This window comes from Panthera onca, chromosome C1 (assembly GCF_046562875.1).
Source record: "Panthera onca isolate mPanOnc1 chromosome C1, mPanOnc1 haplotype 2, whole genome shotgun sequence".
Taxonomy (NCBI): Eukaryota; Metazoa; Chordata; class Mammalia; order Carnivora; family Felidae; genus Panthera; species Panthera onca.
Window position 1 is genome coordinate 199,501,627 of NC_138346.1, and position 15,734 is coordinate 199,517,360.

At 56.0% G+C, this 15,734-nt stretch overlaps 1 protein-coding gene across 6 annotated transcripts in view; it reads right to left on the reverse strand.

The window, feature by feature from the left end:
* Nucleotides 1-15,734, reverse strand: part of PTPRU (protein tyrosine phosphatase receptor type U) — an 81,546-nt gene that overhangs the window by 61,839 nt on the left and 3,973 nt on the right. For 5 of the 6 annotated variants that reach the window (XM_078452143.2, XM_060624534.3, XM_060624533.3 and 2 more), the window contains exons 2-5: nt 4,400-4,531; nt 1,156-1,427; nt 541-622; nt 321-436 (exon numbers count right to left, since the gene is read on the reverse strand). In XM_078452143.2, coding sequence (XP_078308269.1) covers nt 321-436; nt 541-622; nt 1,156-1,427; nt 4,400-4,531 — 602 coding nt within the window. Of the gene's footprint in view, nt 1-320; nt 437-540; nt 623-1,155; nt 1,428-4,399; nt 4,532-15,443; nt 15,690-15,734 lie in introns of those variants that run through there. The other variant, XM_078452142.2, reaches the window with a different exon arrangement.

Consider the following 15,734-nt stretch of genomic DNA (forward strand, 5'->3'; position numbering starts at 1 on the left):
GGCCCCATTTAGCCGTCCCTAGTACACAGGGGACTTATGGGGTTCCTGGAATCAGCTCCATCACAGGAAGGCGCGGGATGAGAAGCTGATTAAGGGAACGTGGTCTCTACCTCCGATGGAGAGTGGTTGGGGGATCCTGGAGTCACCCTCTATCCTGGGGGTATAAGAGGACCCAAGAGGGCAGAGCAGAGCCTAGGTGAGAGCAGGGATGCATGAGTATGGGTGCTGGAAAAGGAAGGAACGACTCCACACCCTGCAAGGGACCCAGGTCCCAGAAGAAGTTTCCCCCCACCCTGGCTAAGGTCCCTGCACCCCCTCACCTGCAGGAGAAAGCGCTCTGCCTCTGCTGCTCTGCCCGCTGCCATGCACTGGAAGGAGGCGTTCTGGCCAGCGTTGACCTCCACATCGCCCAGTCGGGAGAAGTGCGGGGCCTTCGCTGCGGGAATAGAGCCACAGTGTGAGCTGGGCTGATGCCCCCCACAGTCAGGAGCCGTGGCCACCCGCACCCCTCACCCTGCACCCCAGTGGGCTGGGACTCACCGCAGGGGTAGCTGAGAAGCAGGATGTCATCTAGGCCCATGTAGCCCCTGCGGTCTGGGGAGATGAGGGCCTCAAACAGCACCTGGGGGAGGCGGGAGGTTCCCTGTCATATCCCTCCAGCCCTACCTGGGGAGGTGCCCACAAGAGACCCCTTTTAGCTCTGCTCCGGTCCCATGCTCCTCAACCAGCAGAGGTCAGCCCAACTCACAACGGCCTTCCCTACCAAGCCAGCTAGTTGTGGGAAGGTGTGTCAGCAGCCAGAGCTAACAAGGTCAAGGCCAGAGGTTCTCTCCCAGTTCTGGACAGTTACCTTCAAGCAGGAAAACTTTTCCCAGCAGACAGGGTTTCCAGGTCAGCACTGTTCCAACTCACCCTTGACCCCAGCCACAGACCATTTCTGTTGACAATGATCTCTGATGCTGAACCCAAACCATAGCAGCACTGAATAGCCTGATGCTGACCACAGACTGACCCCTGACCTTGACCACATATTGACTCCTGATGCTGAACACAGACTAATTCCAACTTCGGTCACTTGCTTACTCTGACCTCGGGCTGACACCTCTCTACCCGCTCCCCTAAGCACAGGCTGACCACAGACCAAACCCAGCCTACCTGATATTCATTGGGCCAGAAGGTGCTGACAGCCAGCTCAGCCTGGTGCCACTGACGACCATGCGATCCAGTCATATTCCAGACGGCACTGCCCAGGGGACCCCCATTGACACGCACGTAGATGCCCAAGGTGCCCGGGCTGTGCCCATCCCGGCTGTACAGAAAGTAGCTGAACTGCACACAGTGGGTATCATTCTCACTCAGGCTCTGGAAGATGACATGGGCCCGTTGGCCTGGGGCATGCTGGGAAGCATTGACCATCAAGTAGGAGCCTAGAAAGGGAAGAGGCAGGAGCTGAGGAGGCTTGGGGAGGACCAAGGTCAGGTGGGCAAAGGAGGGGGACAGAAACAAAGGAGTTCAGGCATTTGGACCCACTAGGAATCAAGGGTTTTGAGTTCTGGTCCCAGCTCTGACTCGCTACGCTGAGTCCCTTCACCTCCCTGCATCTGTTTCCCAGAGGAGAGAGCAAAAAACACACAAAACTGACTCTCTCCAAACCCTTTATGGTCCCTCACCACCTACGATCACAGTCCAAGCTCATGCTGATCTGTGACTTTCCCCATGTGCTGAGCTGCCCTTGGAGGCAGGGACTAACTAACTAGGTCATTCATCTAGGAGTCAAGAGTCTGGCACATGACAGGCCTTCAAAGGCTACCTTTTCTGAAGTCTTCCCTCCCTGTCCCTCTATAGGCTTCTCTCCTGGCCCTTGGATCATTAATAAAGTGTCTGTCTCCCCACCAGCCTGTGATGCCTCGGAGGCTCCACTGTGTCTCCAGCATAGGGCTGAACCCAAGCTGAATGAGTGTGTAGAACAGAGATTGAATAAAAGGACTCTAACTTCCCTTCCAGCCCCCACCCGGGGTCTAAACGCCTGGGATACAAATCTCTTCCAACCTGGAGAAAGGCAGCAATCTCCTTCCCCAGATCTGGGCTGTGTACTGGCAGGGGGTGGAGGGGGCCTGGCAGGGTGGGAGGGACTGGACTCCTTCGGGATCCAGCTAGGGGATTATGGCTTCCCTTTTGTGGGGAGGAGGCCCCAGCAGCTGCCAAGGGGGTGCCCACAGCCACCCAGCGCCGCCTCCTCCCGGGCTTGGCTGCCAGCCAAAACAAGCTCATTCAGATCCCAAACCACGAGGCTCCCTGCTCTGGGAGGGCTCCCCAGGGACTCCACTGGAGGGGATCTCATTCATCTCTGCAAGCCAGGGGCCTGTGAAGGCGGCTCCTGGATCAGTCCCGGTGGGATAGTAAACAGAACTCCCAAGTCCCCGTCCGCACCCAGAAAGGGGCACATCCTGGCCCCCAACAGTGCCTCTTGGCCCACTCCTCTGCCCCTCTCTCTCCTCTCTTTTTCCCTAGTTTTTCCCCACTCTGCATCCCTCTCCTTCTTCATTTCCTCCCTTCATTCCTGTGGCTCTTCCTTCTCCTGTCTCTGAATCTCCCTCCTTCCTTCTCCCTCCACCCCCAACTCCCTTCCCTAGAATGTGTGCCCCGAGAGGGCAGAGACGGTGGCCCTCTCGCTGACCACTGTGGCCTCAGGATCCAGCACAAGGCCCACGCGAAATGCTAAATGTCTCTCTCCCCTTTCTCACTGGGCATGTCTCTACGGGTGTGAGAGAGAGAGGCAGAGCCCGCACTGGGTCCCTGCCGTGGTGGGCACCTTGACAGATCACAGTCACACAGGTCAGACTCTGATACCCACTAGCACAGAGGTCAAACCAAGAGCTGAGAGCCGTTCCTGCAAAGGAGAGAGGAAGGCCCCAGGGAGGGTGCTGTGTGAGCAAAGGCACAGAAAGGGGAGGCAGGGAGGCCTCCAGGGGGCAAGGTGAGCAGGAGGAGACGGGGCTGAACGGCCGCCCATGCCAGGTTGTGGAGGGCCTCTCTGGTGGCTTCAAGTCCTGGCCTCACCACTGAGACCCTTTGCTGCACCTACCCGAACTCTCGAGAGCCAGTGCAATTGCAGCCATGTTGTGAGTGGAGTAGCAAAGGGCCTGGTCCGCTACTTTGACAGGGCGAAGGGGAGGGGCTCCTTAGGCTGTCTACTTCTGGAGTTCCCTCAGCAAGCCCATCTCATTCTCACCCTATGCTATGTCTTCTAACCCAGCCTTTATCACTAATAAAGTTCATAGGCTGGCCTCCACCTCTCTTATCCTGTTCTGAATTCCCAGTTAATTCTGTACGCCGTGCAGAGGGCCCCCTCAAATACCTCCAACAATAGCAACTAACCATTCACTGAACCCCTACATGCCACTCCCATGCTATATACCTTGTAGGCATTATCTAATAACCCTGTGAAATGGATTATTGTGCTCTCCACTTCACAGTTAAGAAGACGGAAGCTCGGAGACGTTAAGTGACTCGCCCAAAGTCACACAGCTGGTAAAGTGATGAGGCCAGGATTTGAAGCCCAGTCTTCATGATTCTGGAACCAGGATAGCAGGGGCCCTCATCAGAGTAGGAGGCCAGCACTACAATCCATGTAATTAGTCTCCTGACCCCCAGTCCAGTGCCCACGATGCCATAAATGCCTCATCCTGAAATGGGGCAGAGCAAGGTAGAAGCTGGGAAGGATCTGGGACTTCCAGGAAGAAGGGGGCAGAGGAAGGAAGGTCTTGTAACATCCAGCCCCCGGTGTTACGGCTCCATCAGCATCAACATGTTCAAGTCTTGGGAGACCAGGATTCAGAGGCTCCCAGGGAGGAGAGGGCCTCCCTGGAGGTGGAAGACTTAGGACAACCTGATGGGAGCCAAGCTGCAGGGGGAGTAATGGGAAGTGGGTTTTTTTTTTTTTTAATTTTTTTTTCAACGTTTTTTATTTATTTTTGGGACAGAGAGAGACAGAGCATGAACGGGGGAGGGGCAGAGAGAGAGGGAGACACAGAATCGGAAACAGGCTCCAGGCTCCGAGCCATCAGCCCAGAGCCTGACGCGGGGCTCGAACTCACGGACCGCGAGATCGTGACCTGGCTGAAGTCGGACGCTTAACCGACTGCGCCACCCAGGCGCCCCTAACTTAGCACCTATAAGGGTCTTTGATTGCTTGAACCTGCACCCATCTTACAGGTAAAACTACCCGATACACACAATTGGACAGCATGCACAGAGCACCACATGCACGGTACTACGTATGTCCTTACAGATGCAAAAGCAAATGAGGCCCAGAGAGGTTAAGGAATGTGCCCACGGTGACACAGCAGGTGGCTAGAACTAGGAGACCAGGGGGAATGAGAATTGAGAGTAGGCTCACCGTGTGGCAGGTCTGCAGGAGCCCGGGTACCAGGGTGGATCTGCACTTGGTCCCACTGGAAGTCGTCGTACTGGGCCTGGCTGTACTCGCAGGGCACTGCTGGGTCGCTCGCCTCTTCGAAGGTGCAGCCGGCTGTGAGGGCAGGGCCTGGTTAGCCCTGGCTAGGGCACCACTGCTGGCCAGGAAGGCTCCTGGGGCTCCCCTCCAGGTGCCCCTCACTGCCCTGCCCACCCAGGCCCGCCCTCCTCCCCTCCCTCTCCTAGGCCTCCCCTCACTGCTCCCTCCTCCAACCCTTTCCCTCTTTTCACTGTCACCACCCAATACTAGGACGTCCCCACACTGCCCACTCCCAGGACCACACACTGCACAACCACCCACCAAAGATCCTCCTCAGGGAAAACTAGTTAACATTATCACTACAACATTAGAGCCTCACAGCTCATGAGGTCAGGTCTAGAATTATCCCCATTTTACAGATGAGGAAACTAAGGCTTTCCTTAAGGCCACACAGCCGGATAGTAACAGAGCTGGGGTCTGAATGGAGATCTCCTCTCCTAACTCCTACTCAGTGTCCCACTCCCTGCCCACCCCCCCACCCCCCCACCCCCCCATCTTCACGGAAAGGACAGACAGTGGGTCCCAGGACTGGCGGGCTCATGAATGCACTAAGCCAGCCCTGACGGTATCTCCTTAAAAATAACAATGGCCACTGATCATCTCAGGCAAGCCCGGTGCAGCACTAACGGCTCTCAGGGTGGCATCTCATTTAGGCCTCGCCTCCTGAGACCAGGACCCCTATTATTCCTGCTTGACAGGTGAGTTTAGGGGATTCGGTCATTGCCCAGTCGCCCCGCTCCGGTCTCTGCCTGCAGGCCTGGGACACGCAAAGTCACAGTCATGTGTGGACGGGGCACGTGCATGACTAGAGAAGCCCGTGATTCGGACCCAATATTTACAGTTTGCACGAGGAGAAGAGGAAGGAGGGAAGAAGGCGGGGTAGAAACAGATGTGAGTCCTTTGCCTGGTAATGAGGTCCACATATCTTAGTAGCTCATCGGAGCCCCGAGCCGGGCACCGAATAAATGTGAGAACACCACCAGTTGGAGAAGTTAACAGCAAACTGGTTCCTGCAGTCACTCCCAAAGCTGGGTGCTTGCGGCCCCATTACAGGCCGTCCAAGGCATTGGGGAGCCAGGAAAATGCGTGGGCAAGTGGTGAGGCCAGACCCTGTGTGGGTTACGTACCAGCCGCTGGTACTTCTCCCCACCTGACGGATGAGGTGACTGAGGCCCCGGGGGATGAAGGGCTCCATCCACAGTACAACACGGTGGTTATGTGGGTGGCCTTTGCCATTAGACAGACGTGGGATTGAATCTTGACTCTGTAATTTGTCAAGCTGTGTGACCATGGGCAAGTCACTTCTTTCTGAGCCTCAATTTCCGCATCTGCGTGTGTGGTTGTTGAGGATGCAATGCGGGAGTCCACTGACCATGACGCCTAGCGCGTGCAAGCGCTCAGGAAATAGTGGCCCTTCACGGGTGCCACTTGAGCCTACACGAGCAACAGACAGAAGCGGGACTTGAACCCGCGGCAGTCAGATACCAGAGCCCACGTTTCCTTTACTATGAGAAGGAGCACAGCCGGGCTCTTCCCAGGCTCAAGAAGAGGAAGGAAGAGAAACTAGGGGGTGAGGGCCATGTGCCAGGCACAGCGGGCATCTGCCCCACAGGAGTGACTCCACTCTCGGGGGCTCTGCTCTTTCACCTGCTGCAGGGGACTTCTCTAGGTTGGCACACAGATCACGTGCAGTAGCATTTGGAAACATGCCCGGCAGAGCTGGGCACAAAGGGGGCTCGCCCTTGTTGGGGGTCTCCCGTTCCTCTTCTTGCACCCCATCGGAGTGTAAAACAATGAGATGTGGGCATGAGGCTGGCACCGAGTGGATGGGATGAAATTACAGAAGCCTCTCTCCAGAGCTAGTGCAGGACCCTTCCAAATGTTCTTTGCCTCTTTGTGCGAAAAGCTCTGGTCAGCATCATGCCCTGTGGCCCGTGGGAGGTAAGTTTTAACCCAGTCTGTGCTGAGAAGGCCTCAACTCTCCCTCGAGAAAATGACCCACAGCACAGCACAGAGGGAGGCCATGGACAGTAGGGTTGGTCAAAGAGGGCTTCCTGAAGGAGGGGAGAGCTGACTTCATTCAGCCTGAGCTGAGTCTACAGTCTGCTCCTGAGGTTCTTAGCCAAGGCCTCCCTAAGACAGAGGGATGGCCAGAAAGGGAAGCCCAGGATCTAGAGCCTGGATGGAGCTCAGGCCCTTCCTATTCCTTTATAAGGCAGCTGCCCAAGGATATCTCATCCATGACCCTGAGGCAAGCCTGGGAGTGCCAGCTCCTTGGCGCCCCCTCACCCCCATCCCCGGTCCATCCCAAGCCAGGCCACATGAGCTGTCAGGACTCCCCGACTGACCAACCTAGTCAGATGGACCCTCAAGACCACGTAACCTTAGCCAGAGTAACTCCCAGACCGACCCAGGTCAGTGACCCCCCCCCAGACAGAATGACCTCAGCCAGAGTGACCCCAACACCATCCAGACCATCTGACTTTATCCAGAATGACCACCAGATTGTCTGACTGACCCCAGACCAGCTAACGCCAGCCAGAGTGTCCCCTGACCTCTGCCAAATGACTCCTACAATTGGCCTCAGGCAGGGAGGTCACCCTAGCTGACCTTCCCCCTCCACAGTGTCCCCTTAGGCAGAATGACTCACTGTCTCTGGTCCAGGTCCACCCCCCCACCCCCCACGCGGTGCCTCTGGGGCCAGGCCAATTCCAACAATGGCACTTAGAGGATAACATCTCTGGGTCCAGGCTCCTCGATGAGAGCCACATCCTCACATTCTCCCCGGCTCCCCCTGGGGTGGGAACAATCAGGCCTCCCAGGTCCTAAGGAAAAACCTATCACCTCCAGTCTGGATGGTTCAAGGGCCCCAGAGCTAAGTCCCAGCTGCTGCTAGAGAAAGATCCAACTTCGGCTGGAGGCTACTGGCCTGGGGTGGGGTGGGGGGAGAAAAACTAGATCAGACTTTAGGTTCAGAGCAAGAATGGTAGCAGGGAATCCCTCTTGACTCCATCAACACAGACAGTGGCCACAGACGTGCACACACACACGAACACCACCGTGAGGGGACTGCCACGTTCTGCCATGGCCACCTACACCCATGAAACTTCATAGGAATTCATAAGGAGGTACTATTCTTATTCCTGCTTTACAGATGGAAACTGAGACTCAGAGAGATGAGGTGGCCCTTCTAAGGCCACGTTCTAAGTCCCAGAAGCTAGGATTTAAGCCACTTACTTATTCAAGGAGACTAGGTCCAGACAAAATAAGGCCCTGGTATTCTGCTGGCCACATGTGTTAATTCGGTTCCATTCACAGGAAATTTGTTCACTGACAGTATAAAGCAGGTCTCAGCCTGACACTATTAGAGGCATAAGGATAATTAAGGTACTGCCCTGGCTTCAGGGACCTCCCAGTCTGAGTGGGGCTGACAGAGTAAGACAAAGCAGAGGAGGGCCAAGGCCACGAAGGGGATCCAGGGGAAAGATTTTCTGGAGGTGGGTGCATCTGAGCAGAGCGTGGAAAGATGGGTGTCATTCTGGCCAGTAGAATGGTGGGTAGATGGGCCTCTGAGGCAAAGGAGGGCAGGGAGTAAACACACAGTCCAGAGCATAAAGGGGAGCGCAGACTGGCCAAAGCGATGGGAAAGGAGGCTGGAAAAAGGAAGACTGAGGCCAGATCAGGGAGGGAGGGCCTTAGGCGTCTGGGCAAGAAGTTGGAGTTGGGAAGCCAGAATAGGTGTTTGAGCAGGCTTCAGATGAGACAGTGACAAATCCTCTAAACCAGGAAGGTGGGTGGGTTCTCCAGAGGGCACCACAAAATCAGGAGGGACAAGCCACACTCAGATGTCAGGTCCCCATCCTAGATGCAAACAGCACATACTCTAGTCACACCCAGAGAGATACACAACACACACACACACACACACACACACACACACACACAGCCCCACACTCCCCCCTCCCCACGCCTAGTGCAAGCCTCGGGGACACACTCTCAGCCAGGCTGGGGTAGGGAGAAAACCAGACCCCACAAGGGGGAACCCATCTCTGCCCTGGCCTCCCAGAGAGGGTGGGCTAAATCAACCCAGGACCCCCACCGGTTCCCCAGCCTCAGCTCAAACTGGCCCAGCTACATTCCTCAGCTAATCTCCCCAATCTGGCAGGCGGTTGCCTCAGCAACCGTCAGCCACAATTTGGGAAGGCAGGAGGATGGCTTATCCACATCCGGCTGGGCTATGGATGGGGCGATGGAAGGGGCAACACAACCTCTGCAGGAAGTCAGGGTGTGGGAAGGGGGTCTCCCCGGCATGAGGGCCTCCTCGTCTCCATTTGCATGTGTCTCCATATGCAGACGTGTGTGTGTGTGTGTGTGCACGTGCCCGTGTGTGTGTGCGTGTGTGTGTGTGTGTGTGTGTGTGTGTGTGTGTGGCTGTGAGAGTGACAGCCTGGTACCGACTTGTGAGCACGCAGCTGGGAGGCAGGAGACCTGGATCTAATAGCTGCTGAGCGTCTAATTCCCTGTGTGACCTGTGGCAGGTGACTTGCCCCCTCTGAACTTCGGCTTCCTCACTTACAAAATGAGAATGGGGACCCAGGTGACCTCTAAGGCCACATCCACCTCTAGAATGCTGGTCTCATTTGTGTGAGTATGCCCGTGAGCAAGGATAATTTGAGGGCAGAGAGAGACTGTAGGGCAGAGGTATGTGAGTGAGGGTAAGCATGAGTCTCCCAAGTGTGGGTCCCCCAGGCGGCATGCTGGGAAGGTGTGGGTGTGTGGGTGTACATTCGCGTGCGGAGATCTATGACCACACTCGGGGATAAGCATGGACCTACAGAGGAGGTGAATATATGTGGTGGGGTAGAGGGGAGTTGTGCACATGTGTGCATGTGTGTGTGCATGTGTGAGCACCAGACTTTTCTCCCCACCAGACAGGCAACGGTGCTCTGTGCCAACTGCGGCTGCCAGCCACAGTATTTTCTGAAGGACCCTAGGTAAATAGAGTTTGTTTGCCATGAGATTTTTGTTCTCTGATTTGTCAATAGAGCATTCAGTTCCCAAGGGTGGCCCCAGGAGAAACAGAACCTCCCCCAACAGACTAGAAGTTTAGGGGCTGGGATCATACCCAACCACAGGCATAGCCCCAACCCTGGCCTGGGGAAACCAGATACAACCCCAATAACAGCACTGTTCCATTTCACCATCCGAAGCCACATCTCTATGTTAGGTAGCCTAACCCAACCCTGCGACCGACACTGGCCTCACCCCTGGACATTCTTGCCCAACCTGGCCCTGTCCTATGTTCTCCACCCCAACTACAGCTCCATGTCAGGCCCATCTAACCACCCCCCCTCCTCCTTCCCTAGGGTCAGAGACTGTCTCTTACACCTTCGAACCCCACCCCCCGAAGTCCTGTGTATAGCAGATGGCCAACAGTGGCTGGACTTATTGACCCCATGATCCCAACTAGTCTCACCCCAACCAACCCCACCCAGGCTCAAGGACCATGACTTCATCTCAGAGACCCAGTCCAGCCCATTTCACTGCTTTACCTGCCCAGAGCAACACATCCAGACTTCAGCCTGGGGTTCCCTGGAGCCATTCTCCAGAGCCCTGAATAACTGATGAGTAATTAATTAAGGGCGGGGGTGACTACCTTCTAATCACCCAGGATTCAGCATGGCTGGAACTAGGAAGATCACCCTGGGCAGGACCACAGAGAGAAAAGACTGAGCTGGTACCCCACCCCCCCACAGGAGCCAACACAGACCCCAGCAAGGCCAACACCCTTCCACTTCCACTGAGGATAGAAGGAAGCCAACTAGACCAGGGAAACTTAGGCCAGAAGCACTCCCCATCTCCCGGACCAATATGCACCACAAATCCTGAGGAGAACGGTAAGGCTGCCATGTTGGCGCTCTAAGGGGAAGGCACAGGGCTTGACCCAACTCCAGACAGAGGCCAAGGGCTGAATGAGGGGCTGTGCTATGCAGGGGGATGGTGGGCAAAGAGTACACAGACCCCCTGCCGTGCGGACACTCTGTGTCACATAAAACACAGTGCAGCAGAGCAGGGAGGCAGAGGGCCATGCACAAACCCGTGCCGTGTAAAAATCTGTACTTCATAAAGGTCCGTGGAGACAGAGGGCTACGGAGTGCCACAGTGTGATGTGTTGAGAGCTCAATGCAGTAGCTCCACGCTGTACAGAGGCAGAATACAGTTACACAACACGGGGGAGCAGAGCCCACGGTGTGCACAGACCCGAGTACTGACACCCGGCACAGCGTGGCAGAGCTGGCCAGGGCCACGATGCAGCGTAGAGGTGCCACAACCCATCGCGGGCATGACCCAGGACTGCACGGAGGCCCGGCACACCAGCGCAGCACCTCTAGGGGTACCCTGGGCTGGCACTCGGTGCTACACGACAGGGGCACGGAGGAATGCCAAGGTGCCGAGTTCAAGCCTTACTGGTTCAGGGGGCGCCCGGGTGGCTCGGTCGGTTAAGCGTCCGACTTCGGCTCAGGTCATGATCTCGCGGTTCAGGAGCTCAAGCGCCGCATCGGGCTCCGTGCTCACAGCTTGGAGCCTGGAGCCTGCTTCGGATTCTGTGTCTCCCTCTCTCTCTGCCCCTCCCCTGCTTGCACCCTGTCTCTGTCTCTCTCTCTCTCAAAAATAAATAAACACTGGAGCACCTGGATGGCTCAGTCAGTTAAGCGTCCGACGTCAGCTCAGGTCATGATCTCCCGGTTCGTGAGTTCGAGCCCCGCGTCGGGCTCTGTGCCGACAGCTCGGAGCCTGGAGCCTGCTTCGGATTCTGTGTCTCCTCCTCTCTCTGCCCCTCCCCTGCTCATGCTCTGTCTCTCTCTGTCTCTCAGTGATAATAAATAAGCATTAAACAATTTTTTTAAATAAAATAAAATAAATCAACATTAAAAAAAAACTTAAAAAAAAAAAAAGTTTTACTGGTTCTTCTCCCTCTCCAGACACTAGCACGGGGCCAGGTACATAGCTGGTGCTCCACGACTTCTCACTGAAAGCATGTGTCCAGCGTCAGCACGCACCACAGTACAGAGACACGGGGATGCGGAGGGTGTGGTGGGGCGCAGAAGGAACCGCCGGGCACGCAAGCCCAATCCGGAATACAAGCCGGACGTAGTCCTGAGGAGCAGGTTAGGGGTAGACTCAAGGGCAGGGGTGGAAAGAGGCGCAAAAACGGAGTGCCGTGAAGATGCTGTGCGGAACAGTGAACTCAACGCAAGGATCCTGGGGTCCGGAAATCCGGCAGAGTTCACACGACCTAACAGCGAGCACCTGCAGTGCAGGCAGAGGCTCAGGGCAGTAACTGTGTGCAGTACGCGGGGTCCTGGGCAAGGGTGCTAACCCGCAAAAACCCAAGCCGGTCCCAAAGCCCAACCAAGCGGCTCCAAGCTGCAGTGTGAGTCCAGACTCCCCGAGCAGTGTGCGGGGTGGGGCAGAGGCGCGCACACAGGGGGGACGCTCGAGGCAAGGATGTTGCTCATCCGGGCCTGCCCACAGAAACCTGGGGGAGAGGCCGCCAGCAGACTCCTCAGCGGTAACACCAAGAGAGGCTGGGATGCCGTGAGGGGCGGCGTTCGGGCGGCAACGGCACGGTAGGCACCTATGGCCGGAAGGCACGTATCCAGAGCCGCGATGTAGTGCCGTTGTTAGTGTAAGTCGAAGATGCGACACACGACCAAAGTGTTACAGAGGGGTCGCGTGTGCTGTGATGCCCTGGAGAACGTGGACGCGCCGACTCCCGGAAAACCCTGTGCCTCTAGCTCCGCCAGCCTGGGCTGTCTGAACCATGGTTTGGGGGCCGAGGCCCCGTCTGCCCTGTGGGCTTCCCTCCACCCTGCCCCCCCACGCCCACATCTTCCACCCCAGTGACTCTCCAAGGGCACAGGATGAAGCCATCGCTCTCCATGGGACAGGCAGCCAGAACTGAGCACATTGTCCAGGTATTCGTATCTGAGCAGGCCCCAGCCTGCTGGCAGGCAAACAATGAATTCAGATTCTGCTGAAAAGCCTTTGGGCAATTAAAGCATATCGCCTGGCCCCCAGCCCAGGGCAGGACAGTGTGGGGCAGGGCAGGGCAGAGACAGGGAGGGAGACCTATTGGACCGGGCTCTGGTGCAGGATGATCCGAAAGTGGGATGAACAGCGGGGAGGATGTCAGAGAGGAGCCAGATCTAACCCCCCTGGCGGGTCGCTCCCGCCCTCCCCTACCGCCAATACCTCTGGACTTCATCAGAAGCCAGGAACAAACTTTTCTGAGCACGCAGGATGCCTGCACACACACACACACACACACACGTGCTTAATAATCGTTATCACTTCCACCGTGCTTACTACGTGACAGGCCCTGTTCTAACTATATACCTACGTCGATAAAATAGATCCTCATGGCAACTCCATGCGGCGTGTTCTATAATTATCCCGATCTCACTAAACGCCCAGAAAGGTCAAGCAACTTGCCCAAGTATTACACAGTTAGTGACGGCGGGAGCTGGGATCAGAACCCAGAACCCGTGCTCTTAACCACACTCTAGGTAAAACACATACTTACGCACGTGCACGACACGTACATACACATAAACACATGTACGTGCATTCTGAGCCACGTACCTCCGCTCAGCTAAGACCCACCTATCCTTGTCCACACAGGTTCCTTTTTTTTTTCTAAGTTTTATTTTTTTATTTTTTTGAGAGGGAGAGAGAGAGAGCAGGGAAGAGGATCAGAGACAGAGAGAGGGAGACAGAGAATCCCAAGCAGGCTCCTCACTGTCAGCACAGAGCCTGACACAGGGCTCGAACTCACAAACCATGAGATCATGACCTGAGCCGAAATCAAGGGTCAGATGCTTAACCGACTGAGCCCCCCAGGTGCCCCTACACAGGTTTCTGACACCTCGCAGTGGTCGCCTCTTATCCCCCAACTGTCCCATGCCCTCCTGTTCTCTCCGTCTTTCATCTGTCCCCCAACTCTCAGCTGTCCCCCTACCACCTGTTCCCTCAGCCCCAGCTGTCCCCAGCCCCCAGATACATCTTCGCGGATAGCCATCTTCCATCCCCATTGTCCCAGCTGTCACTCTGCCCTCAACTGTGATCTTGGCCATCAAATATCCCCAACCACACCCTTCCCCCAATTTCCCCAACCCAGTCCTTCCACCCAGCTTCTATACTCCACTCCACAATCTCAGGAACCCTCTGAGTCCCATTCTCCGCATCCCTTCTGATTCACCACTAGGTTGTGGGATCTGCACCCTGGGAATGTGCCCAAGACTTCCGGAGTCAGCCAGCAACAGCCTCTTCTGGGTTGTCCACCTCATGAGTCCTCCCCCAGCCATTCTGCAGGCAGTGGCCGCCCTGCCTGGGGCAAGCCAAGAGGGCACACTGGCCCCCATCCATGGCTGCCCTCAGGAGCCCCAGCTCCACACTCCACCCACTCCAAGCCTTCCCTGCACACCCAGGGTTTCACAATGCAAACACTGAGTGGGCACCAGCCACATACAAAGTCCTGGGGACAAAAAATGACAAAGACCCAGCCCAGCCCTCAGGGGGCTTCTGGCCTGGTAGGCCAAGAAGATGGAGAACAACTCAGCGTGTGGTCATACGTGCATTAAGGGAGAAATCTGAAAAACTGTGCAGAGGGATAGGGTCCGGGAAGGCTTCACTGGGGGAGTGACAGAGCTGGGCTCTGAGGCTGAGCAAGTCAGCAGACCCCCACGAGGTGAGAAGGGCATGGAGGGCATTTCCTGCAGGAGGCATAGCTCGTGCAAAGGCAGAGGGCTGTGAAAGGGCCCGGCAGGTTCTGGGATCAGCACTGGCCTGGTGATCCTGGATCGTAAGGGGACAAGGAGAAATGTGGTCAGCGGAGGAGAGGCATAAACACGAAGCTATTCCAGAAAGCAGGGTCTGCATCATATAGATTTGGGTTTTGTCCCCTGGACAAAGACTGGAGACCCTTCAGCTTGGGGCAAGGGAGTGGCAGCATCCTATGTCTGCCTGCTAGAGATCATTCAGGTCACAGGCGCCGGCAGCACTGGGGAGTTGATGGCAGAATGGAGACCAAGAAGGGGGCTACTTCAACAGTCCAGCACGAAATGATGGGCTGGGAGGAAGCAAACACGGATTCAACAAAACCTTCTGCAATGGCTCAGTGGTGGTTCAGCCAGACCAATTCCACTCCCTGAGGTGGCCAGGCCTCACACCTCCAGGACAGCACTGTCCATAGAACTTTCTGCTCTGATAGAAATGTTCACTATCCGCATCCACCGAGCCGGTGGCCACGCAAAACGCAAGATTCTTGAGAATGTGAGATCTGGCAAGTGTGGCCGAGGGATTGGTTTTCTATTTTCGTGAATTTTAGCCACTTTAATAACCATGTGCCAATAAGCAGCCGCCATATTGGAAAGTGCGGGCAGAAAACATTTCCATCACTGTCAGAAGTTCTATTGTAGGAAGTTCTCTGGAAAGTCAGCTGTAGACTGACTAACGATGAAGAAGAAGAACCACTGGAGCCTTCTCCAGAGGCTCTTGGCCTTGGGGTCTGAAGGGAGATTGGGAGGCAAGCCTCAGTCCCTGATCACAGCTGCACACAGTCACCGGGACACTCCCTACCCAACACATGCACACCCCTTTCCTGGAGACAGACACACCTAAACGTACAGACACGCCTACGACAGGGCACCCCACACCCAGACTCACAAACACCTAGATACTCCAATACATGGGTACCCTGTTCCTGGGCACAGGTACCCCCACACTTTGACATCCAGATACTCGGGAACCCAACACTCAGACGCCCACGTACTGAGACAGCCCACCAACCCCAACACAGAGGTAGGTGCCCCCTTCCTTGAACACCCATTAACCTGAGGACTCCCAGACACCCGGATATACCCACCTTTGGATGCAGAGACACTGGGACATCCTTAGGTTGGCACACTCTGAGCCTCCCACACGCTGGTATTGGGATACCCACACCTAGATAGTGAGATACCACCCACCCAAAGAGGTCTGCACCCAAACTCCAGGAATCTGACACTTAGATACCCAAGACCCCCTAGCAGCAGGCTCCCCAGGGATCCAAATAGCTGGTCACCTCCCTATTCCAAAGTCAGATCCTGCCACACAGGGTAACCAGATGGCCAGACACCCTGACAAGCCACACATATGTTCTGTGCCCCAGGCTACA